General features: G+C 47.8%; 1 protein-coding gene across 3 annotated transcripts; it reads left to right on the top strand.

The window, feature by feature from the left end:
* The first annotated feature begins 632 nt into the window (after positions 1-632).
* tbc1d4 (TBC1 domain family, member 4) lies at positions 633-25364 on the top strand. Of its 3 annotated transcripts, XM_068572505.1 has the most exons (23): positions 633-1699; positions 7291-7419; positions 7517-7739; positions 8686-8930; positions 10113-10202; positions 10679-10783; positions 10872-11004; positions 11153-11244; positions 11435-11545; positions 12399-12521; positions 13827-13886; positions 15464-15699; positions 16154-16306; positions 18356-18513; positions 18863-19075; positions 20692-20853; positions 20954-21112; positions 21205-21305; positions 21400-21543; positions 22834-22993; positions 23125-23294; positions 24319-24495; positions 25075-25364. In XM_068572505.1, exons 1-23 carry the CDS (start codon positions 1301-1303, stop codon positions 25303-25305), a joined length of 3774 nt encoding a protein of 1257 aa, XP_068428606.1. In that variant the 5' UTR covers positions 633-1300; the 3' UTR covers positions 25306-25364. The 3 variants fall into 3 exon arrangements, with proteins under 3 accessions (XP_068428606.1, XP_068428607.1, XP_068428608.1); XM_068572506.1 differs by lacking the exon at positions 16154-16306; XM_068572507.1 differs by lacking the exons at positions 633-1699; positions 7291-7419; positions 7517-7739; ... (14 more) ...; positions 21205-21305; positions 21400-21543 and adding an exon at positions 22345-22378 and having other exon boundaries at positions 25075-25358.
* The last annotated feature ends 45 nt before the right edge of the window (positions 25365-25409 follow it).

Here is a 25409-nt window from a genome sequence, read left to right as displayed (position 1 = left end):
TATATATATATATATATATATATATATATATATATATATAGCGCATTATTAATGGAGGTAGATCTGTAGGTAGACATTGTATTCAATACAATGTCAGCAACTCAAAGAACAAAACGACAACCATGTAATTTCATGAAATGGGTGTGTGGGGCCAGCTGGTAATATAAGTCTTACCAGTAGAGTGAGTTTAGTGCAGAGCTCCTGAGGCGTCTGCCTAAGTGATTAGGTTAAATATGGCACAGATACTATGTAGGGGGGTGACGAGGAGTGCTCTGAATTAGACGGGAACTCCTCTAGTGCACCAAGCGCATCAGATGCGATTACAACTTTCCAAGACTATGACTGAGCGCGCCCTGCGTGTAAACACTTGGTTGTGAACTCTTGCATATTGTGGAGCCAAGTATAAGTCTGGTGTCTTTAAACCAGGGGATGTCGGTCGGTGAAAGAGGTGTATGATGTGGCCGGAGGACCTGAGCCATAAGGGGGGGCCCCGCAAACCCAAATCCACGCCGCCGTGGACGAGGCGCGTTGTTGTGCTCTGTGGGTGGAGAAAGGTGGAGCCTCTCGCTTGTCACGTTTCACACGGCTCTGCCGCTGCCCACTCCCCGCAGCGCATGGGATGGTTGGGCGGGTCGTCAACGCGCGCACAGCCGCTCCGCCTTACTTGTGGAAGAAAGGATCCCAGTCTGGAGGCAATGCGATGTATGCATGTATTGAAGAAGAAGAAGAAGACAACTAAATAAATAACTAGCGGCCACGCCGGCTGAGCGTTTCGGTGTAATAGGATTCTCGGGGTTGGGTCTCTGTAATGCGCCGCGTGCCCGTCGCGCGCTCAGGAGCAGCGTCAAAGAAACCAGATTTGTCTGGCAGGGGAGACTTGTGTTGACACAGGAGCCGTGCGGAGCCACGTTTAAGAGGGGCCAGCTCGGCCGGGACAGTGCGGGGCTGTTTTTAGCGCTTTTGGGTCTCTGCCCATGCAAACAGTGGAGGACCGGAGCAGAGAGAGGGAGGGAGGGAGAGAGAGAGAGGAAGCTAGAGAGAGTCAGACAGCAACAACAGAAACACGCGACCGTATCAGTGAGTTTACGTGAAAACCAGCGCAGTGATACTTGGATGACATGCAGCTGAGCGACGGGGCGAGCACGTGCGTGCAACTTTTAGCCCTCGGACGCGAACATGGAAACTGTTGCAAACTAACGACGCCCGGCCTCGGTTGCAGGGAATGGTGAGCCTGGATCAAATCAATAAATATTGTTTCTAAAGTAGTATTTTAGTCCCCGGCGTCGCTGACAACGTCGACATGGAGAGCCCGGACGAGAGGGAGACCAGTCCCCCGAAGTCGGACCGGAGGTTCGCCCTCACCTACGTCGGCATGTCCTCGCTCGACAGGCGGACCACCCTGCCCATGCTGCCGTGGCTGGTGGCGGAGATCCGCAGGAGGGGCGAGAGGGGCGACTGCGGCCCCGCGGTGCAGCCGAGGGAGGTGCAGCTGGTGCTCAACCCGCCCTTCGTCCGCTGCGTCCCGGCCAACAGCAGCAGCTCGTCGGTGTTCATATTCGAGCACAAGGCGCAGCTCGTCTCGCGCTTCATACACAACAGCAACGACCTCTCCTACTTCGCGTATCTCACGCGGGGCCAGCCCGACAACCCCGAGTCCGAGATGTCCTGTCACGTCTTCAAAGCCTGCGACCCCAGCCAGGTAGGTGCCCCCCCCCCCCCATCCTCCACCTCCCAAAACCACCGAGTACCACACACATGAATACAGTTGGCAGGCAACTATACCTGGAAGAGAGAACAATAGACTGAGAAAGTAGTGCAATATTGACAATCAGGGGGATCCGGATGTAATGCCTGGAATGTTTCACTTAAGAATTTAGTTGTTTCTTTTGTGACATTCTGCTTTAAATTACATCCCGATCCCTCATTTTTTAAATGTTTTCTTGATACTCCAAAAAGTTCTGAAGGTCATTATCTGTAAATCTGTCAGGATCTGCAGTGAGGCCCACCTGTTCACAGAGATGAATTTAGACTAGACCAGAGCCCATGTCCTCTGAGGCTTGATCAGAAATCTCATTTTAGATGACAGCTATGTCATTTAATCTCAAACACAGAGTAGATTAGTCACTGGTTCAAACACGTTTGCTTTGGTATTAAGTATTTAGGCCACCGGTCAGGTCAGTCGATGGGAATGATACACAGAGCAACCCTGGATTTTTGTTGTTGTTTGCAGAGTTAATCCATCTCTCTGTTTTTTCCCCTTTTGAGGGTGATCAGACATCCTTCGGGTGGCTGTAGTATAGGCACAGTATGGAGTCAGCACATTTACACGCTGATCAGCATGCCAATCTTGAGTAATAAACACAAAAAATAAAAAATCAGGAACTTGGGAGTAAAAATAAATAAAAAACACGCGTGCGGTCATGTTTTTTTTTGCGTGTCTTTGCTGAAATGCAGTTTGGGTCGCAGTGTTCCCGGCGCCGTGTTCAATAGTTAACAGCAGAGGCTCTGGTGTGAGTTTGCTTGTGTGTGAGTTTGCAGTTGTGAATTATAATGTTTTTCTGCACAACTCATGGGTGTCTGGGGTTTGTGCCCCTTTTTATTCACCTGCTGCAAGACAAGTTGGAGTCTTACAGTCCACGTTATGCCTGCCTCCCTGAACAAAGACAACGTCCCCTCACTGACATCCAGGGATGCTCACGTTCTGCATCGATCTCCACGCTGCCTGTGCTGTGTCATGTTTCCAGTGGTATGTGCAGGGAGTTGTTTTTTCTTGGTGAAAGCTGAGAGCTGATGGGGACACGCATTCCAAGTCAGACGTACTCTCCGCTGCCATCCAAATGCTTGCAGCAGTCCAGGGAAGAGGCCTCTTGAACATACCTCAGTCGGCATGATTACGCAACAAAAACTGGTTTGGCAGCCAGCGAGCGAGCAAATGGGCCATGTGGAATGCACCGCCACGTGCAACACCCTTTTGCAGTCATTGTTAATCATTTGATCATTTCCCAGGTGTTATTGTCTTTTATAAAACATATAATAGTTCTCATTGGGCGTCGGTGGATTTTCTGTGTGTCCCAAATGAGTTTGAAGACATTACTTACTCTTAGAAAAGACTTACTCTTTGCCTTGTTGCAGAGTGACAGGCATGTTTTTTTATATCTATTCTTAGCATGCAGTCTGAGGAAAGACCCCTGGCACCTAGCAATATGATGTGAAAGGTTAACAGTGGAGTTTGGTTGGCTCTGTAGATCTTGTACAAGTGGGAGGAAGAAATGAAGTTTTTAACAAGAACAATTGTGTACAAAGCACAGTCTCTATAGATACACATGGAATGTCTCATTGTGTGCTTTCCTCTGTTTGGAAACTTCCTCAGCTTGAAATACAACTTCGGTTCTTGTCTGTTTTAAATGCTCTTCATTAGCGGTTAAGCATGAGGTGCAGCCATTCTTTGCCGTTGGGGTCATCTCCGGACTCTCGCTGGGTGTCTTCATGACAACAGGCTCCACGTAACCTTTTTGCATTCACAGTTTGATTGCAGCGTTTCATTTGGCTCAGCGTGTGGGACACTCCACCGCGTCCCGAGTTAGACCATCGTGACAGCGTGCACCAATTTCACTCTCAACTCCTCTCCGTTGTGCCGTTATGGAGGCAGCAACAGGGAGAGCCTGCTCCCCCGTAAACCACAGTGTGTTTTACACCTTGGACCTGGACCACAGTGGAATCTCTCACTGTGGTCTCGTGGGTGCTGCATGATTCAGCGACACGTTGGAATGGTGGGACACAAGAGGGACTTGCAGGACTGTCTAAATCAGCATTTAGGAAACCTTCCCTCTGCTTTCCCCCCATCCTTTGCTATTGAGGTGTTGATAAACTTTGAGTCACACCTGTAGCTTCTTCGGTTAGCCAGGGCAGGTCAGGTTGCTGAGATCATGGTCACGTTTCTCACACAACGAGGAACTATATTCTTATTCGATTGTCATGATTGATGAGATGGTGTTTAATCTGCAGCGCATCAGAAACAAATTGACTTTATTTACATGTTGACAAATGTTCCATCCAAGTGAGGATGCATTATGTTGCTAACAAGTAGCTTTGCATGCTTGAAGATATCCCCTGCCTTTGCCTTCTGTGTGCTTCAAGAGGCAGCTGACTTTTTTTTTTAAGCTGTAAACTACATGGTTTGCGAATCACATGATGCAACTGTTTAGTCGTGTGCACAATGTGAGAGTAAGATTACCAGCGAGCCGACAACTAATTTAATAACCAAAACATAATTTGTCAGGAGTCTTGCTGTTATGACAAAGGAAAGACGCACATGTGGATCTTCGGTATAAAAAGTGAGGGTGTCGGGATGATTAAAGCACAGCTCATTTCTCTGACACATTTGAGATATGAATCAATGTATGACATGAGCTTCTTGGCCATGTCAAGGAGGCACAAGGGCCTTTGTTTTGCTTTGTGTTGACTTGGGACATAAACTTTGTTACACAACAGTGCCCAGTTTGTGTTCAGGCAGATGGAAAAGCACTGGGAGGACGTCGTGGCTGTGGTGAAAACAGCAAGGAGCCTTTTGGAAGCAATCCATGGAGAGCTCCAGCCACACAAAGGCCGCTATGTTTAAAGCAACAGTATTTATACAGGTTATATACAAGCAACAGGAGATGCCTATATTTCTTTTTGGCTTGTTGAGTTGAGCAGTTGGAAGTTGACATTTGGAGTTTGGAAAAATAGCTGTTATTGGATTTTGTTGTCCTTTTTTTAAAAATGTATCTTTGAAGAACTTTGCAAGAACAATTCCAATTATTACTTTTAACGCAACTTTTCAACAATGCCATCTTGGGTTTGCTTCATTTCAGATATGAGGAATTGCCTCTGAGGTCTGCTTCCATCCGTATCTTAGACACAATGTGTCTCTAAAGGAAGTCTAAGTAGGCCCATGGTGTGTGCGAGTGTGTTAGGGTCACCAGCGGGGTTTAGTTTAACGGTGTCCACGAGGGCAACAGAACTATGTGGCCGGCTACCGTTTGACCAGATATTATTAGGGGATTGTTTGTTTGACACAACGAGGTGTCGCCGTGCAGTGAGAGTGCCCTTTCCTCTGGGACTCCACCCGTTCAGAGGGGCTTTCCTCGTGTTGGTTTTCTCCTAAGCTCTAAAGCTGCTGCTGTTTGTAGACGGGCTTTGGTTCACAGATCATGTTTGATGAAGCCGGGCAACGATGGCTGAAGGTTGGATGTAAAAAACGGTTTGAAGAAGCTTTGGAGTTGGAGGCTATGTTTGAATAGATTTCCTGGGTGGGGAGAAGGGGGGGGGGGGGGGGGGGGCATGGCAAACAGCTCCTTGCCTGCCTGGGCCTGTTTCCACCGACGAATTGAGCACCTTTACTTGCTCTGTATTAGGTTTACTCCAAATAATTAATCGGATCAACTGGTGCTGTGGCGTCATCTTACTCATGTATAATCCAGCAGGGCCCTTTAAAAGTTAAGATGGCGCTGTGAGTTTCTTTTCCTGCAACTGTGATTCTCAGCGACCAAGGCCTCTGCATTACCCATGACCTCGTCGTGGCGGTATCCGATGTGTTTTTGGGCACCAGGCTTCACCCTCCACCGTTTGATATATTTTTAGAAATTGAATTGTTGTGTAAATTATTTTTTTGATGTCGCAAAATGCCCGCAAACCGCATTTTTAGTGCACGGCCCTGTTGTAACGATAAATGAATGAACCCAATTAAGGCGAGCGACAGGAGGAGGCGACAGGGAGGCGAAAACAGGCAATAAAAGTTTTCATTTATTTTTTTGAGGAACTTTGAGTCGCTGCTCTGCAACAAGACGAGGTCCTGGATCTTGCAGCCAAAACTGGGTACCCGAAATATTTAGCGGTTGCAGCAGCAGAATGTGAGATTAGCCGTGGACAGGCACACTCACTTACTCACTCACTCACTCACTCACTCACTCACAGGTGCTTCTTACGGACACTTGCATACACACACACACACACACACACCAGGGACCGCAGGATCCTCCTTTCGGGTATGATGACAATTACACAGGTCAGTTTTATTCGAGCGAACAGATGGCAGACTGTGTATGAACAACCACCTGCCCTTCCTCATCTCAATCCGGCCCTCTGTCACAGCTCCTCCCCTTGGGCAGGGAGACACTTGGAAAAAACGGGACTTTTAAAATAGCTCGTGCCGCCACAGCAGCAGTACGGCATATTTAATCCCTCTTGTGTCTCATAAATAAACTAACCTCGGTTAAAAAGCAGGATGTTTGTGTTTTATTTACAATCAGTTCTTTCCTGTTCTGCCTGCTCTCTCGCTTCTATCCTGTTGTTCTGGTCACACCTCTGAGGTAACACCAATATTGTTGCATAACTTCCCTCCTCGGTCAACAAAATGAATATATTTGCTCAACAGTCAGTTGGCAGCTGTTATCAGATAGCCGCAGTTTTTTTTTAGCGCTCATTGTTGTCTTAACCAGGGTATTAAGTCGACCTTGACCGGGGCCCTTGTTCTCGCTATTTAGCGAGCCGGAGCTCAGGGGCCGTCAGTCCCATTGTGTCTGGAAAAAGTGAAGGAAAAGTTGACTGTGAAAGTTGAAAGTGCCTCTTGACTGAAAGATGTACTGCTTTAAATTCCCAAGTATTGCTTCAGAGTGCGCTTTGAAAGGCGGACGTTTTCTGTCGTGACTTGTTTGGCCGTTTTTTCCCTGAATGCAAGTTACTGAAAAACAGACACGGTCGGTGCAAGTGACACACTCACACTCGCATTGTGAAGCAGAAACGGACTCAGTGACCTCCAGGTCTCTGATGCCTTCCAGCTCTTTGTTGTGTCCTCTATCCCATGTAGTGCGGGTGTTTCCTGTCTCCTAACCCACTTCTGTTACCGATGCAGTGTTTGGTCTGTCTGTCTGTTGACTGGTCTTAGTTAGTTCAAATAGTGCCTTTTTTTTTACTTTCTGGCCTTGACTTATTTAAAGTTGCAACATGGAGTCGGGTCATGGTATTTGTTAATCAAAACAAGTTCTCGTGTGAACTGCTCGTGGCATCCAAACATAGTTTTCCTTGTTCTATTTTGACCGAGTGAAAAGGGTTTGTGCAAATTGTGTTATTGTGTCTGTCTCAGTAGTGTTGAGTTACGTTCTCCTCTGTGGAGTTGTGTAGGAAACGCTGCAGAGAAAAACCTCCTCTGGTGTTTGGTTCCAGTTCGCTTCCCTTTCCTTTGTTAGGCTTTTCCTCGTTAACGTCTTCCTCTTTGTCTTATCCCACTCTGTCCGCTCTCTTTTCCTCCAGGTCCCGGAAGTGATCAGCAGCATTCGCCAAGTGTCCAAATCGGCCTTAACGGGAGACGCCAAGCCCAAACAGGAAGCCGACGAGGCCTTCTACAACTCCCAGAAGTTTGAAGTGCTTTACTGTGGCAAGGTAGAAGTGAAAGTGCTCCTTACGATTTTGAAGTGTTTTTTCCATTTGATTTTGGCGATTTGTATTAATGCTGCTGAATCTACAATAAAACATCCAGGTGACAGTTCTGCTCAAAAAGGCCCCGGCCACCCTCGTGGACGACTGCATCGACAAGTTCCGTCTGCATGAGGTCGAGCGCAAGCGTCTGCGACTGATCGGCGGCCAGCGGGGGTCCACAGAGAGCGCCCCCGTGGAGTTCCTCATTGGGGGAGAAGGAGACCCCCTCTCCTCTGCTCTGAACAAGAGCAGAGAAGACACGGAAGTGGAGGACATGACAGGAGGTAAGAGGATTAGCATCGGCTGTTTTATCAGCAGCACAACAATTGGTCAGAGTAGTTGCACCTGGCATGTCTAATGTCTACTGACCACCAGGGGGCGACTCCTCTGGTTGTACAGAAGTCTGTGAGAAAATGATTCTACTTCTCTCTTGATTTAGTCCCTCAGTAAACATTGTAAACACGAGTTTATGGTCCCAGTCTCTAGATTCAAGTCTTCTCTAGTAAGTTAATGATGTTAATTTAGTAACGTATGGCCCATTGAGAGTGAAACCACAAAGCAGAGTATGCTTTTAGGGCGGGACTACCTTGTGATTGACAGGTGCCTACCCCTACCAGAGCTGTATACAATGTCTCTACGTCACTCCCCAGCAGTCCAATTATGGTCACTTTCGTTCATCGTTTGCAAAAAGACTGCCATATTCCAAGATGGCGACGTGCAAAACGCCAAACTCGAGGATTCAAGGCGTCAGTCCACAAACCCAGGGGCGACGTTGCGACGACTACGCGCCCACGCCTTATATACAGTCTTTGGTTATTTATTTTATAGCAAAATTACCACATGACAAGTTAGCTGACAGGGCTCATAAAGTGCAGGGCCAGAGATGTCGGCAGTCAGAGTGTCTTACCATTCAGTGCGGTTTTTAAGTCGGGAAATGCTCTTAATTATGTCAAAGACGATGGGGAAGCAAAAGTACGTCCTCAGATATTTCCGTGTCGTGATCATCCAATCAGAACAGCTGTCTGTTAGCTCAGCTGATCAATACGGCATGCACTAGGTCCAGTTGACCGGGAAATTTAAGGAACATTCTCTACTGGACCACAAGGAAAACCAGTCAGTTGCGCTTATGAACTGTGACTTTTGGGCATGGAACTCATGACAATTTGAATACATAATTCACGAGTTGGTTGAAAACACGGCCTCTGGGTGATTTGCCACGTGTGTTTTCAGGTAAAAACCTGTCCAACAGCGCCAGTCAGAGCAGCCTGCGAGGAGCGTTCCCCGAGTGCATCCTGGAGGACTCCGGCTTCGAGGAGCCGCAGGAGTTCCGGACGCGCTGCAGCAGCCTGGCCGGCAGCCTGCAGAGGAAGCCGGGGGAGGGCGTCCTCCTGGCCCCCGCGCGCCGCAGACACTCGAGCGCCCCCAACCACGTTCAGCCGTCTGACTCGGACAAGAACCGCACCATGCTCTTCCAGGTAGAGGACATTTAACTTGCGGGGCGGTCGACCTCCAGGAGAAGTAATGACGAGCTGCTCTCCTGCCAATGTCTTAGTTTCAGAATGGGCCCCCGGCGGAGGGGGGAGGGAGCTCTTATCTCTGAGTCCAGAGAGCCGGGGCTGGTAGAGCTCAGCGCTGAGAAGCTTTATCCTAATGGCAATGTGCTCGCATCATGAGAGAGCAGCTTTGTTATTGAGTGCTTAGTTTGCACCTGGGTGCGTGGCCAGGACCCGGGGGTCTATTATATTTAAATTACCGTATAGATGGACATTTGTACTGGGCTGTAATAATATGTCATACTCTTTGGATTTACTCCAAAATTGCAGTGGAGGTTAGGTTTATTGGACACTAAATATACTCCCTTTGTCAATGAGATAGACGGAGATTTTTTATGCCTCTGTGCCGTGAATAGAAATCAAGTTTTCTCGACATCCGTTCCACTCTCCTGAACGGGACATCTCACAATCAAATTTAGCACAAAAACATCTCCTTGGACTCCCAAGTTGAACTGATTCTGGATGTCAAAGATCCCCGTGACCTCACAAAAGACATGTTTTTGTCCACAATTCATATGCTCATTCTAACAATTTTACACAACCGCGATGACAAGATGATGACGGCACAGACGTTTGTGTAAAAGACAACTTGGCTGGTTTAATTCAAATTTGTGTCATTCTAGTTTTCACTGAACTCCATCTGTGACACCAGTAAACCCGATTGCCCGCCTGCCTCACGCCCTCTCTGCCGTTACTTCTGAGCTCTGAGCCGCTGCAAGTCATTTTTCTGTGCACGTGGCTGACTGGCTCCGGTGGACGCGAGGCCGGCGCTTTGTGAGGGCCAGCTGCCATTCCTCACACGCCACATCCTTTTGCTCACCAAGCATTTTAATAAACTAGAGCACAGCGCTCAATATCATACTCCACATAGCAGTCAATTGTGGGAAAAATCGTTGGTGCAGACTAGGTGACCTGGATTTTGAGAGCGCGGTTTTTTTCTGCATGTCATGAAACGGGTCTCGGGTATAGTGACAGTGAGATCGTCTTTGCCTTTTAAGTAAACAGTGTGGCGATGTCATTGTTTTGTGTGCGCACTCTTTGTATGTGTCCGTATGCGGGCTCAAATGAATCTGTCTGACCCTGATATACTTTTGTGTGTCGCAGGTCGGACGTTTTGAGGTGAATCTCATAAGTCCGGACAGTAAAACAGTGGTGCTGGAGAAGAACTTCAAAGATATCTCCTCGTGCTGTCAGGTTGGTTTATTTTTACTCTCTGTGTTTACACTCAAAGCCTCTCTTTTCCTGTCTCTGCTGCGGGCCTCGTAGTAAGATCATCTCAGGCTGATTTCATGCATTTTTTTTTCCCCCCTCTGGACATCTACTGCATCACTGCCTGCCTTCACAGCACAGCAGGCCTTTTTATTTTCATTTCATTCATGCGTCCGTCAGTGATGTAGAAATGTCTTTTTTACTGCACAAAGTAATCTCATTTCTTTAAATAGACATCCAGCATAAAGATAATGCACCGTTTCGCTTGAGCAAAGTGGTAATTTCACTAACTTAATGGCGAGCGGAAATGGAGGCTGCAAAGAGCCATTATCAGTGACACGGGCTGTTTTTTTATTGAGTTGCAGCTCAGTGATTCGCATCGTCAGACTGAATGCATAGATCCAACAGTATGGTCCCCCCCTAGCTGTGATTCATCCTAATGTTCCCGCTTTGTGACGCAGGGTGTCAAGCAGTCCGACCACTTTGGATTCATCTGCCGCGACCAGTCCGAGGCCGGCGCCAGTCAGTACGTGTGCTACGTTTTCCAGTGTGCCAGCGAGTCGCTGGTGAGTCACGCAGAGCATTATCCTCCCCCACCCCCCTCCCTCGAAACCCGACACCTTGTGTTTTTTTTAACCCGCGCCGTCTCGTCAGGTGGATGAGGTGATGCTGACCCTGAAGCAGGCCTTCACCACAGCGGCGGCCCTGCAGAGCAACAAGACCCAGATCCAGCTATGCGAAGCCTGCCCCATGCACGACCTGCACAAGCTCTGCGAGCGGATCGAAGGTGAGCCCTCCCCACCCCCCGTGAGCTCTCAGGCGCTCCTTCCGGCCTCACCGAAGATGACGGCGTCGCAATGCGTGGTCGGTTTATTTTCCACGAGTTCACGCCACATGAAAGGGGGTCTGATCCTCAGTTCCTCTCCTGTTTCCAGGTCTCTACCCACCCAGAGCAAAGCTGTCTATCCAAAAATATCTCTCCCAGCTGACTGACAATGAGCAGGCCGAGATCTTTGAGCGAGTTCAGGTAAGGTTAGCTCTTGCTGCTTTGTCTTTTGTCTTTCATCTGAGGGTGTGACGATGTATTCATAGTATTTTTCTGATTCATTTCTGGAGACGGGGTTTTCTTTTCTTTTTTTTGCATCTGCTTCAAAGCGGTGCCTGTTTTTCTTCTTCTCCATCTTGTGTTTTGAGTGTTTGTGTATCCATGTCCGCAGAGACTGAAGCCCGGGTCGGACCAAGAGGAGAACGAGCTGGTGGTTCTCCATCTGAGGCAGCTGTGTGGAAGCAAGCAGAAGTCCCACCTGCACATCGGTGAAGCCCCGCAGGTAGACGCCTAACCCAGAGAAAATTTCAGTCAGTTAGAGATTTGATTTCGTTAACTTTGCTAGAGAACCGCAAATAGAACATTTTCACTATAATCAAAATGAATTGTAGTTGTGTGAATGCCTGAAATACTTCCGAGAGGCTTTAAACACCCTTGAAATTTGAGAAAAAATAGTTTGGGCCTGAATGTTTTTTTAAAAATGATTTGATTTGATTTGCACAATAGCGAGGAATTTCACGTCTCTCAAGGCCGTTTGAACCTCTCTTTATACAAGTCGTTATTCTTTTTGTGTGAACTGAACATAGCTGCAGTTGTTAAAGAGAAAAGGTCACAGAAAAGATCAGGTAAAAAAGAAGAAAAGAAAATCGACATGATTGTACAAAACAACAGTTTGAGTCCTTGAAGTCTAACACGGATAGAAGTCTATCTGTAAGTGATTGTAAGGTTGCATAGAAAGTTTTCGGATACTTTTGATGGCTGCTTTTGATGCCAAAGGCTCATCTTTTCAGCTCTTTGCGTGCACCTTCTTTAAACGTTAAGGTCACACAGTATAACATGCCTCCCAAGGAACTAAGTCACTTATCAATTGACTGGTGGTTCCATTCAGTAAGTTTCTGCGGGGAAAGCATTGCTATTGGAGTATAAAAGGGTAGTATTATTACTTTAGCATGGTGCAGCCTGAGGGCCTGTATGTTTAATAGAACCATTCAAATGGCAGAACACCAACAACAGATCCAGTATTGTGGTTTTGCTACTGTCTGTTTACCGAGTCTGTGTGCTGCAGGCTCACTCACTGACAGTCCCATGTTTTTATTTGTTTTATTTTTGTGATTCTTTCCCCTGCCCATCGTCAGAATGCAGCAAACAGCCCGTCGGCAGGAGACGGCACGGCCACAAGCAGTCGCTTCAAACTCGACATCCTCAAGAACAAGGCTCGCACCTCGCTCACCAGCTCCCTGGAGAACATCTTTGCGAGGGTGGGTCACGGGAAACGGGTCTTTTCTTTTCCACCACTGCGTTCCCCTTAATTCAGTGTCCTGCTGTTATTTTATGTACCATTTATGCCTGCACACGGGCAATAGCCGTGGCCTGAGGCGTCGTGGTTTTTGGGTTCTCCATCCCTCCGTCCATCCTGTTCAGCCGGCAATGTCTAGGTAAAGCTATTGTGTCTTAAACTTGCATTCTCTCTAATGGCCAGCAGGAGGGGGGGGGGACTCCTCTGATCGTATAGAAGTCTATGAGAAATGCCTCTACTTGTCTCTTGATGTATTCCCTCAGTAAACGATGTAAACATGAGCTTATAGTCTCAATCTATAGTTTCAAGTCTTCTTTAATACAACATGAAGTTAATTTAGTAAATTATGGTTCATTTAGAGATCATAAACCAGGGTATGCTTTAGGGCGGGGCTATTTCGTGATTGAAAAGGTTGCTACCAGAGCCGTACAACGTCTCTACGTCACTCTTCCACAGTTAAAATATGGTCATTTATGTTCATTGGTTGCAAAAACCCAAGATGGCGACTGCCATAATCCAAGATGGCGACTGCCAAATCGGCAACCTTAAGTCTTCTTAACATCAGTCCACAAACCAGTAGGTGGCGTCACGACGACTACGTCCACTCCTTACATACAACGCATGGTCCTGTTCTTGTCATCTCAGGTACACCTGGATGGAATTTCCTCTCGTTTGGCAATACTTGGACAAAAGGATAATCTGATCAGAATGTGATGCTCAAAGGTCACAGTGACTTCACAAAACACAGTTTTGGCAGATGATATTTTGGACAGACTTGGATGTAAACTGCAGCCGGACTGGTTGGCGGAAGAATTCGACCGCGGGCCGAGGCTTCTAGTCCTCTCTGTTTCTAAATTTAATCTCTGAATCTTAATCCCAAATGTAGCCACTGTGCTGTCTGTCTGTCTGTACTAGTTTCTGTTTCTGTGTCATTGTCGTCCAGGGGATTTATTTTGGATTGACCCATATTTGCCGGCGAGACAGCCGAATAATTCCTTAGTAGACGGATCCAGACAATCTGAGACCTCTGTTGCCGTCTGTTTTTGTCTAAAATACTACCTGCTAATGTTTTTAAGTCTGGAAATGTTAGTTCTCTCTGATTTCTTTTATATTTGACGAGTCAACGTTTTACTACCTTCCGCCCGTTCTGTCACGAGCGATCGGTACACTCTTGAAAAAGCATTGAACACTTGTAAACATGTTGAACGTGATAAACATGTTTTTTATTCATCCAGTTAAATTGTGCGTAACCATCCTCTGTCCCCAGGGTGCCAGCCGGATGCGGGGCCGTCTGGGAAGCATGGGAAGCATCAGCAGTTTTGAAAGGGTAAGTCCTCAAGGGGTTAACACGAGAATTCCCAGAACTTCACTCGAGGGGCTCTGGGAATTCTCACTTTTGACCCTTCATGTTATATTCCATCTCTGTCCTGCACAGGGGCAGACTGGGAGAAAAAAGTGGCCCAGGAGTTGGTGTCAGACACTCAGTACACTCAATGCATCGCTCATATCGACCAGTCAGTGACTTACTCGGAAATATACCTAAACGCTTAACATTAGTTTGGACAATTAGAAAGAAATCACATCATACGTTTTTTTTTTTAATAACATTTAAGTTAAGTCTATAAGAAAATGACTGTTATTACCTTAGTAAACATGAGTTTGTGTCTCAATCTCTAGTTTCAAGTCTTCTTTAATACAACATGATGTTCGATTAATAAATAAACCATAAACTGTGCTTAAGGGCGGTGTTATTCCACACAATTTTGTATTTAATTCTCAAACTTACTAGAGCCTCAAAAGGCTTTGCACCACTTCTTTTTCAAATTTCATTTGGTACTCAAAACTGTAACTATAGACCTTCCACACCAACAGTGTCATCACGCCAGACGGACTCTAAATACAGAACGGCCAAATGAGGGAAAATTATTCAATGGGTTATACTCCCAACGACACAGGCAGCCCTACCAAGTGACGAGTTGTGTGTTATTGTTTGCAAAATGGCGTGCGTATCCTGCATGTGCAAGAGGAATCTGGCGTCTTCCCTCCCGAGGCTCCCCTGCGCCCCTCTGTGGGACAAGAGAGACGGACAGAGGAGTGCGGTTCGCCCTGCGACTCTGGGATTGTGTCGGGATGCCGACATCGAGCAGGAAACTCAAGTCAGGATGTCCAGATGACCTCCACCCCCACCCGCCCTTCTTCAGCCTGAACTGCTGAGTCACTTCATCTTGTCTTCAAGTCAGCTGACATGATTTGCACGCAGTCAACAGGCTGACGGACCTTTTCCAACCAAAGACCTTGGAGAGAGTGACAGCAGCTCTGTCCGGCCCTGCAGTTAGTATTGTGCGTGTATTGAAAACAGCTCCCGTCGTGTCAAATTTTAGAGGGGAAGGTCCATAAGAGGAGAGAGGGAGGGAGAGTGTAGGGTTTTTAATGTGGCGCTTGAACCTCTCAGGTCCTCCCCACCAATCGGCGTGTGATGTTGTGAGTCACAGGACGCTGGACATTAGCATACAATAGATATGGGAGTTGTGCTGCCAGTGAGGCAACTCTGAGTCCGTGAGTGTTGAGTGGACAGTTAAACCTGCAACGCTGTCTGGCTCTCGGTAAGTGTCTGTAACTTGAGTCATTTAGGAGGCGTTTTATATGGAAAAGGGTTGCCGGCCGTGTGTGGTTTGACTTCCAAAAGATATTTATTGTGATTATTGCCCGTTGTTGCTTCAGCCTAGGTTATTGAGCTGCGTAGCTATGCAGAATATCTGAGAGGGATTTGTTTTCATGCACCATCGTGTGACTGTTTGTCATCCAGCCTGGACGCATCAGGACAGAAAGTCTCATAATGTGCATTACTGTGAAAGGTTTTCAGCTGTGCGCTGACCTCTCTGTTGCATTCTGTCCCTCTTTCAGCAGGATGAGGAGTCGCCCGGTCACTCCCCTCCGGGCTCCCCTCCCGCTTTCCCCGAAGACGACGGCGGCGGCGGCGGCAGCCCGGAAGGCGGCCCGCAGTTCCGGCGGCGTGCCCACACCTTCAGCCATCCACCTGTGAAGAAGCGCATCTCCTTCGAGGGCCAGCCGGCCGGCCAGAGCAGACAGGCGCCGCTGCGCAGGCAGCAGTCCGTCAACCCCGAGCTGCTGCAGAGCAGGTAGCCGTCACAGCATTACTAGCTTGGGAGAAGCGATAAGCGGACGATGTGCATCTCTTAGTGATGTTGCAGGAGTGGAAGTTGTGCGCAGAGTGAATTCGTACTAAACAATTCAGAAATGAGCTTCTGCGTTTTTGTTTGACGTTATACCTCATGCTAACTTTCCCCCACACGAATCTGAAGCCGTTGCCTTTCTTAGAATCCCCTCAAAGCCAACTAAATATTGAGTTAACCTTGTGATGTACGCGCAGACAATGTAATCTATTTGCAGTGCTCTCTCTCCACCTCCATCTCCACTATACCCGAACAATGGCGTCGCGGGTTTCCTGCCACTGTTTTGATCCCCACATGTGTCCCGCAGCGTGTTTCTGTGCTCCCACCAGAGGCTCATTCTTTTTGTGTAACGCTTGTTCTGTTTCTGCATTTGCGGGCCCTCCACGTTTGGCTCGCCCAGGCCCGCGGCCGTCTCGAGAACGCGCAGCGTCTCGGAAAGCGAGTCCACCTTCGGCCTCCCCTCCTCCTTCTCCGCCCCCACTTTCCTGAAAAGCATTTACCAGGGCTCGCTGGGCTCCCTGAGCTCGCTGGCAGACAGTGGGAGCCTCAAGAGGTGAGAGAGGGTCCGCTCAGACAAACTGCCCCTCCATACTTTGACCCACACGGCCGAGGGGCGACGGGTCTTCGCTGCGATGGGGGCAGCCGTTTAAATGTTGGCTGTGACAAACCTTCTAACACGCCGCTTTTTCTGTTGCTGCATCTTTGTTCTTTTTTTTTTTTTCAACCACAACAACCTTTTTTAATGGTGAAAAAATACTTTCCAGCTGTTTCTTTTTATTCCCGCTGCTGGACCCGCCCTCTTCCGGTCGCTCTCGGAAAGACAAGGGGATGCTGATACACCTCTTGTTGTATTTGCATGTGGATTTCAGGCTTAAAAAAAAAAAGAAATTGCACGGCAAAACTGTATTTAACCTGGATTTACTGCCTTTTATTAACCGCACATCACCTCTTCCTGACAAGCGCCACCCACGATGCCTCGGGAACACCGACGTATCCCGCCGGACTCGGCGATGTATTTGCTTTGAAAGGTTGCTGTTAATGTTCAGCTGCACTAATCTGTATGTTGGAGGCACACGGCTGACACGGTCTACCAGGTGTCTGCATGGCAGAATGTAAAGGTCAACATTTGCATTATGAATGAGATTCAGTGGAGCAGGGATTGTAAAATGCCATTCTCACGGGATGATTTTCCTCCGACAGCCATCCAACACTCTAAGCACTTTTGTTAATAATGCAGAAAAATGCAATTGAACACATATATTTTGTAAATAATGCAGTAAAATGCAATTAAATACATATATTTTTTTAAAAGCGCAGGTTCAAAAGACACCTTTTTGAAAAAAAAGCCTCAACCTGCGGAGTATTTCGATGTAAATAAGCCAACGTGGTGACATGTTGCTCTATCTGCTGGATACCGAACCCCAGCGCTGTCTTTTTCACTTCATGACTTTTACGAGCAGGAAAACGTAACAAGAGCTAACGTGTCAAGTGAGGGATTATAATCCCATATGTGCAGAGCAGCTGTGAGAGTAAACAACATGTTCTCGGTGACATTTGCCCCAACAAAGAGCACTTCCTGTTTTTCCGCTGTGCACACGATGAGACGGGCGCCCGCCGCGCTGACCAAGCTTATTATCTGCTGGAGCGGCGGCGCGCTGCTCGCCGAGCGGAGTGAAAAGCTTGGTTCTGTAACGGAGGAGACAGGCCGTTTGACCTTATCGCTTCAGTTTATTTCAGTTTTTTCACGTCCAGCAGCTTCGGTGTGTAAATATACTCCTTCACTCTGAACTCCACTTGTAAAAAAAAAAGAAAAAAACCATAACATGTCATTTCACTGGTGCTTGGAGACTGCGAAGCATCATGCGCTGCAATATTTCTTTCTTTCACATAAATGTATTAGTAGCAGTTGAAAGCAGTAAAACAAACCAACCTGCAAAAGAATGTAGACATTTCCTTTCTTCCTGCAGCTGTTGGGACTAAACGTGTCGTGTGGGTAATTGCATCGTGCATCACCTTTTTATGCACATTCCATGCTCCAAAGTGAACTTTCCACATACAAGTACGCACTTCGTTAGGCAATAACGTCGTTAAAACGGGACCTTTTTATATTTTTTTTCTCCATTTTTTTTAAGAACCTGCCAAGTTCTCTGTGCAGACAAAGTCCTCTTTTGTCTGCTTGTTGGCAGGCGGGAATTTATGTCTCCGATAACTGTGAAACATAAATAACTTGAAACGGTTAACGTGAAGCTGTTCAGCAGCTCAGTAACCAGCTGTTCTCCACTAACAAAAGACTTTTGACAGAAAAACCCGACGGGGAACGCATGCGCCTCAGCTGTGGCCGTCTGTATGTCATTGCACCTAACAACACGACCTTCTGCCCCAATAACATGCACTCTGGGAGTCAGTCGATGCCCCGTGCATGTTTCCATCTGTATGTTTTAACCAGTTCCCATCAGCTCAGAGTTTGCTGATGGGAACCTTGTGTAAGGTTAGATGTGTCTTTGTGCGTGTGTAAAGTTGCTGATAGAGTGTTGGCGCAAGGCGACACCGGACTCGTTCGCCGGGCGTCCGTGACGCTCTCCCCTCCTCTCGTCCCTCGTAGCAATGGTGAAGGCAGGAAGAGGACCCTGTCCAGCTGCAGCAGCGACTCGGTGAGCGGGGGCCTCCCTCCGACCCCACGCAGGGTCTCCTGGAGACAGAAGATCTTCCTGAGGGTCGCGTCGCCCATGAACAGGCCGACCGCCTCGATGCAGCACCCAGGTCCGGTAACACAATCGCTCCACGCACTCTTGAGTAATCCACCCGCGCATAGAAAATGAGGACATTTGATTCTCGTGGAAAGATTCGGACACTTTTACATATGCATGTGTCTCTGGGGGAAAGCGGTAAGGGCCACCACCGTGCTCCTTGTCAACGGAGCTTGCGGGCCTCCAACCTGTTCTCATGGCTGAGCTGGAACAAGTAGCCACCCGATTATCCCCAGAACCAGGGCGCTAACGACATCTTAGCCCCACAAACTCACTTTAGATTCACATTTAAAATATTGCGACGTCAAAAAAAGAGAGAGATATACATATTTTCTTCACGTGCCTTCCGTTTGATGTTCCAGACCACCCTGACGCCAGGGACCTGTTGCCCCTCTCTCCTCGCGGCGCGGGCTCCGTCCTGGACCCTCTGGGGCATCTGCTGCACCCGGCGGGCGACCCCCTTTCCGGGGAGAGGCCTAAGAGGACGGGGGCCGACTACCGGGCCCTCTGGAAGACCGCCATCCACCAGCAGATCCTGCTGCTGCGCATGGAGAAGGAGAACCAGAGACTGGAGGGTGAGTTGAGTTTCACTGCTGTGCACATGAAGGATGATGACCCCCCTCTAACCTTCTCCAATATCTCCCGAATATGAAGAACATATGAGGACTCTTCAGTGCATTTGTTTCTCTAGAGACACTGGTGGTATTTAACAAATGTCACGGGGCTGTTCACGTTAAAACCTCACACTGGGCCTTATTGTTAAGATATTTATTACAGTGGGTAACTTCTCCTCCTCCCCTCCCCGCTATCATGAAAGTTTTACACCCTCACCGCACGCTCTCACGCCCGCGGCCTTGTTGTTCCCCGCTGAAGCTTAACGAGCGCTAACTCCTCCTCGCGCCGCCGTCTGTTTATTTTGAGAGGTCGAACGTTGCCATCTCAGCCGGAGATTCTGGAGCGGAGGCTATATTTAGTTTCGGTGTTGCCTGTGCTCGCAGTTACGAACACATGCAGATATGCAAACGCATGCGAGCGCTCCGTGGGTTTATGGGCATGTATGAGGACAAAACAGCTCTGATGGATGAGGAGGTATTGTAAATATTGCCCTCTGACGGCTCAAGTTATTCAGGGTGTTTCCCAGAATGAATTTCTTTTTCTTTTTTCTATTTTTCCTTCTCTCTCCTACCCTCACAAGCACTTGTGTATATAAACAGGAAGTTAGTGTGCAAGATGAGGAATGGAGAGGAGGAGAGGAAGTAGGAGCCATTTGGGACACTTCATTAGCTACAGCATTACCAAAACACGCATCTTCACAGTGAAGTGAAGTAAACCACACGTTGTGAATGTGGTTCAAAGTCTTGGACCATAATGTGTGTCATGTTTATGCAATAAAGCCTCGCTCTCAGAAGTATATGGCCTTTATATTATACTACTGTATACTTTACTATTTTATAATATATTACAATACGATATTATATTACTATACGATAATATATTAATATACAATACAATGTTATATTACAATACTACTTTATACTAAATTACTAAAAAATAAAATAATAATAGTATAGTTTATTACTTAAATATACTATATTAGAATATAGAATATTTTATTCTATACCAACACATCTCTTTCCCTTTGTTTGTTATCATGACACCAATGCTGGTCTGACGACCTCACTGAGAATAAACCTTTTCAATAGAAGGTAAGCGATATAAAAGCAGCCCTTGGGATCCCGGCAGGCGGATGTTTTTGCGTGGTTTCTGGTGTTGGGTTTATTATATTCCTTCAATCCCAGCTTCCTTTGTTTGCATGTTCAGGGCCGATGGTGCGTTCATGGTGTTTTTGTTGTACCTCTATTCCACTACCTTGATGTAGCCTCTCCATGCAGCCAGCATAATGGAGGTGGATCCTTGGTGTTCATGTGGGTATTGTGGCTTTTGTGTTTACACGGCCGGCTTTCCATGGCAACTGGTGACAAAGGGTGCGAGCAGACTTGCTCTCAAATCTGCCGTCTTTTAACTCGCCCGTGTTTCAAAAGTTCCCTAAGCACAGCAGCTCCTGTTGTGTACCCTTTTGGTTCTTGATCTTCTGGTGCGATCAAGAGACTCTTAATTGAAAAGAAATCATGAACATGTTCTTTTGTCTCTCTCTCTTTTTCTTTCTTTTGTCCCGGTGATTGTGTTGCAGCGAGCAGGGATGAGCTGCACATCCGCCAGATGAAGCTGAACTACCAGGAAGTGGGCCAGTGCTCCAAAGAGGCGCATGCATTGTGGGAGAAAAAGCTGACGGCCCCGGGCAGAACGACGGTCCCGCAGGACAAGGAGGAGATGTATCGCGCTCTCTGCCAGGGTGAGAGACGGGCGTTTTTTTTTATTTCATAAGGGCGCTCGCGGAGACGCGCTCGCGCATTTGGCGCGGCTGTGAATATCGACTGAGTGTTTGTGCGCAGGCGTTCCCAAGAGCCGGCGCGGGGAGGTCTGGCTCCTCCTCTCCTACCAGCACCGGCTGCGTCACAGGCTGCCCCCCCGCCAGCAAGCCCCGGACATCCCCTACCAAGACCTGCTGAAGCAGCTCACCGCGCAGCAGCATTCCATTCTGGTGGATCTAGGTGGGCACACGGTCGAGGCCCTCCTTCCTGTATTTTTTTTTTTGCTGTAAATGTTCAGATGGATGAATGTTATTTCCGTCCTCCCCGCTCAGGCCGGACCTTCCCCACCCACCAGTACTTCTCGGCCCAGCTGGGCGCAGGGCAGCTCTCCCTCTACAACCTCCTGAAAGCCTATTCTCTGCTGGATACAGAGGTACACACTGGATCCGTCTCTTTTTGTGGTGTGGTGAATATTGGGACATTGGGGGTACACCCATTTTGCGTTCTTCTCTTTGTGTGTCACTCAGGTCGGCTACTGCCAGGGCATCAGCTTCCTGGCCGGAGTGCTGCTGCTGCACATGAGCGAGGACCAGGCCTTTGACATGTTGAAGTTCCTCATGTACGACCTCGGCATCCGGCAGCAGTTCAGACCCGACATGGTCTCTCTGCAGGTGGGTACCCCGATGGACGGCTGGTCCGCTGGACTGTGAGGCTAGGAGGGATCATTTTCTGCTCCGGAGTCGTCTGCGATAACATTTAGGGATTGGAAAAATCCTTTAGTGTCGTTGTTTGCTCTTCTTTAATTGAAGAAACACTCTCCAGTTCTGATGGAAGTGATGCTTCTGCAGCATCCACGCCATCTTCTGTAGGAGCCACAATTGTTGTTTAGAACAAACAGCCCAGACACATTTTAAATCTGCATGCTCATAACAAACACAATACCTGAAGCCTGACCAGATGGATGTTTGTTTTAATATGTCATCCCGCAATTCTCACTTGATCTCATGACATCATGAGAATCCAGCTCCTGTGCTGTGTAACTGAATCAGAGCTTCAACCGGACAGTCGAATAATAAAGTGGTGACCAGTACAGCATTCGGGACAGAGGAAAGTGAAATCCTCCAAATATTATAGCCACTGTGACTAGAAGGGACACAAAGGTCAAAGACTGCTTAAGTTTTCACCAGGAAGTTCACATATCTTCTCAATAAAAGATATAGAAGAACATTTTATTTTGGTAATAATAAAAGAGGTCCAATCATATGAAAACTCCAACTTTAAATGTTATGATTCACGGGAGTGAGAACCCCACTGGACTTTACTGTTAAAGTTGTGGCTGTCATCTGCCGGCTGTAAAAGGTTTGTCAGCAACAGCGAACTCGGCAGTGTCTCCACCTCTTACTCAAACCACACCTTTGTGCCTGCTCTGTTAGCTTCTGTCAAACATCAGCTGACCTCAACCGAGGGTGAAAGCACCGACAGGCGTGGTAATGTGTAATCTTTCAGGTAAGCGTTTAGTCAAGCGGCTCTGCTCTCCTGAGGACTAATTCCAGAGGTTTGCCCAAAGCGAGGAGCAACCCGTTAGTCAGTTAGAGGTAAAAGTGTGACTTGTCTTCTCTGTAACAGTCAGGAAATTGTAAGACTGATAACGGTTCTAATTTTAGCTCGGGCTAACTTCTGCTTCTCTTGTTCTGTCGCCTGGGGTGTTGCACCGCAGCACGCAGGATCACTGTAGCACATTGTTGCAGAGCTAACACAACCCCTCTCGTGCTCGGCCTGGCTGCTTGTCTGAGCAGGCCCTGAACGCAACGCTGTTAATGCTTAAGCAGCTTCCAGCCAGGGTGGATGATCCCTCTGCCAGCTCATAATTCTCTGGTTGCTCGGTTCCCTGCAGATCCAGATATTCCAGTTGTGTTTGTGTGTTTATGCCCGGGCACACATGCCTCTGTGTCTCCTCCCAGGTTCAGATGTACCAGCTCTCCAGACTGCTGCACGACTACCACCGAGACCTGTACAACCACTTGGAGGAGCACGAGATCGGCCCGAGCCTCTACGCGGCGCCGTGGTTCCTCACCCTCTTCGCCTCACAGTTCCCGCTCAACTTCGTGTCCCGCATCTTCGGTATGTACCCGGAGTAACGGCTCACTGGGTTTCGCGCGCACACAAATGCTTCGTCAGGCCTCGAAATGGCAGCTCGGAGGAAGAGAGTGTGTTAAACGTTTGGTGTTTTTATTTCCGTGTGTGTTTTTCAGATTTCGTATTTGTCCAAGGGACCGGGGTGATCTTCAAAGTGGCTCTCTGTCTGCTGAGCAGCCACGAGGGGGAGATCGTAGAGTGTGACAGCTTCGAGAGCATCGTGGACTATCTGAAAACTACACTTCCCGCCCTCACTCAGGCCCAGATGGAGCAGACCATTGCCAAGGTACCGAGTGGGCCGTTGGACTCGGACTATGCTGCACGTGATTGTGATACTACTTCTGCATGAGTGGCCACGTCCCCCCTCGTCTTCATTGTAGCGGTACAGTGTGTCGACAGGCTCCTGGTACTTGTACAAGAGAACCACAATGCAACATCTCGAGGGGAATACTTATTGAAATATAGTAGCGGATGAGAAATGAAAAAAAAAAAGAATTTGATTTGTTGGCAAAGAAAACTTTAACAATAGCGTTTTCATTCCATGTGTTTTTATAAGTGGCGACACAGAGTCCTCCAGTATTCAGTGACCCGATAGACTCCGGTGGAGTCAACCGGCATATTTGGTATTTTAGATTAGGTTAAAATTAAATTAGGTTTGATCAGCTCTGTCAGTGCTATGGACCAAACTGCAACACACACACACACACACACACACACACACACACACACACACACACACACACACAGACACACAGACACACTACAAACACACAGCAAACGGGCGGTTCATTAGTTGCAAACAACAGCTAAACGATAGTAACATGCAAGTATGTGTTTCTGATTTTGGGGTGAACTGTCCCTTTTTTAAATGGAAGGAAATCATTGACCAATCGGATACGACTTTGACCATTAGTCAGGGATACTTGTCCTGTTACAGATACCTCCTGGCTACTATACGTAATGGTTTTTCAATCCAATTTCAACCTCTTTAGTATCAACACAACAGTTAACTTTTTGAAAAACTTCCACTCGCTGACGGAGTAAACTGTGCCATTATTGTCCTGCAGAATAACAGTAGAGGTTGCCAGTATTGTATATTTCTATTTTGTCATCGAATCCCACTACTTCCCCAGACGGTGCGTGGCTCTTAAACCTAAGTCCATTTGTTCTTACTGAAGATGTAAAGCTTTCAAATTACCAACTCAGCCTTTTTAAAACTCTCTGCTCAGACTCTTGTAGCTGGCCCTTCTGCTTTCCCCTCGTTACCGCTGTTCATAGCCTGATGACTGTTGTAACCCGGTGTTTGCCAGGTGATGGAGATGGACATCTCCAAGCAGCTGCACGCGTACGAGGTGGAGTACCACGTCCTGCAGGATGAGATGTTGGAGGCCGGGCCGCTGCCCGATGACTCCGACCGGCTGGACAAACTGGAAAAGACCAACGTGCAGCTGAAGAAACAGAACATGGACCTGCTGGAGAAACTTCAGGTAGGGAAGAGAGGAATCACACTGGGCAGGTGTTACCTTTCAGCCACATCAGCGGGAAGAATCTTTTTTTGGGGGGGGAAACAGCTGCAAATGCCAAGTTTTATAATTTGGAAGGAGATTGTTAGGTTTAATGAGGAAAATTTGTTGAGGGAGCCACACTGATTCCGCTGGTAATGCCTCAGCCTGCCCGTAGATGGCACTAAAACACAAGTTTAAAAGCCATATGAAATGGATGGCAAGACAAAGAGCTCGAACACTTAAAGGTTCCCAGAATCCTCCTGACATTATCTATGAGTTATTTGTGAACCAGGTGTTCCTCACGTCAAAGAGGTATTAAGCTGCTCCCGTATCTGCAGTGACTAAGAAGAAATAGTGGACTCTAATTACAACATTTTACATGTGAATTATGCTATAAACCTGGATTCTGCATGAACTACATGCAGACTTCTAGCAGGAGTTCTCAGAATCCGTAGCATCTGTGCTTGTTGTTTGTTTACCCCCCCCCCCTCTCCTCTTCCCCTTCTGTCTGCGTACCGCACCCCTGTACTCACTGAGGCGCGACCTCTCTGTTTCCTCCAGACTGCACGGCAGAAGATCCAGACGCTGGAGACGAGCGTGGAGAGCTTCCTGTCTCGGGAGAGCAAAATGAAGCACATGATTCGCACTCTAGAGCAGGACAGGGCAGCTCACCAGAAGACCATCGAACGCATGCGCTCGTGCCTTCCCCCGGACGCCCTGACAGATGTGGAGATGACCCAGATCAAGACGGGGCCCAACGGGAAAGCCAAAACTACAGCAAAGAAGCCCTGATGGCGACCCAGGGTGGGGGTGGGTGGTGGTGATGGTGGGAGGGGGTGAAGCGAACAAACTGAGACTGCGTCAGCAGGGAAGCTGCCGAGCTCCAAGGCTATATT

This window comes from Clinocottus analis, unplaced genomic scaffold (genome assembly GCF_023055335.1).
Source record: "Clinocottus analis isolate CAN_PGR_092001 unplaced genomic scaffold, fCliAna1.0.p SCAF_12, whole genome shotgun sequence".
NCBI lineage: Eukaryota > Metazoa > Chordata > Actinopteri > Perciformes > Cottidae > Clinocottus > Clinocottus analis.
This window is presented reverse-complemented; position numbering and strand designations above follow the sequence as displayed.

Coding starts and splice junctions, on each gene's coding strand:
- tbc1d4 (XM_068572505.1), top strand. CDS start 1,301: ATGGAGAGCCCGGACGAGAGGGAGACCAGTCCCCCGAAGTCGGACCGG. Junction 18,514..18,862: donor CGCCTCGATGCAGCACCCAG/GTCCGGTAACAC, acceptor TTGATGTTCCAG/ACCACCCTGACGCCAGGGAC. Junction 19,076..20,691: donor GGAGAACCAGAGACTGGAGG/GTGAGTTGAGTT, acceptor ATTGTGTTGCAG/CGAGCAGGGATGAGCTGCAC.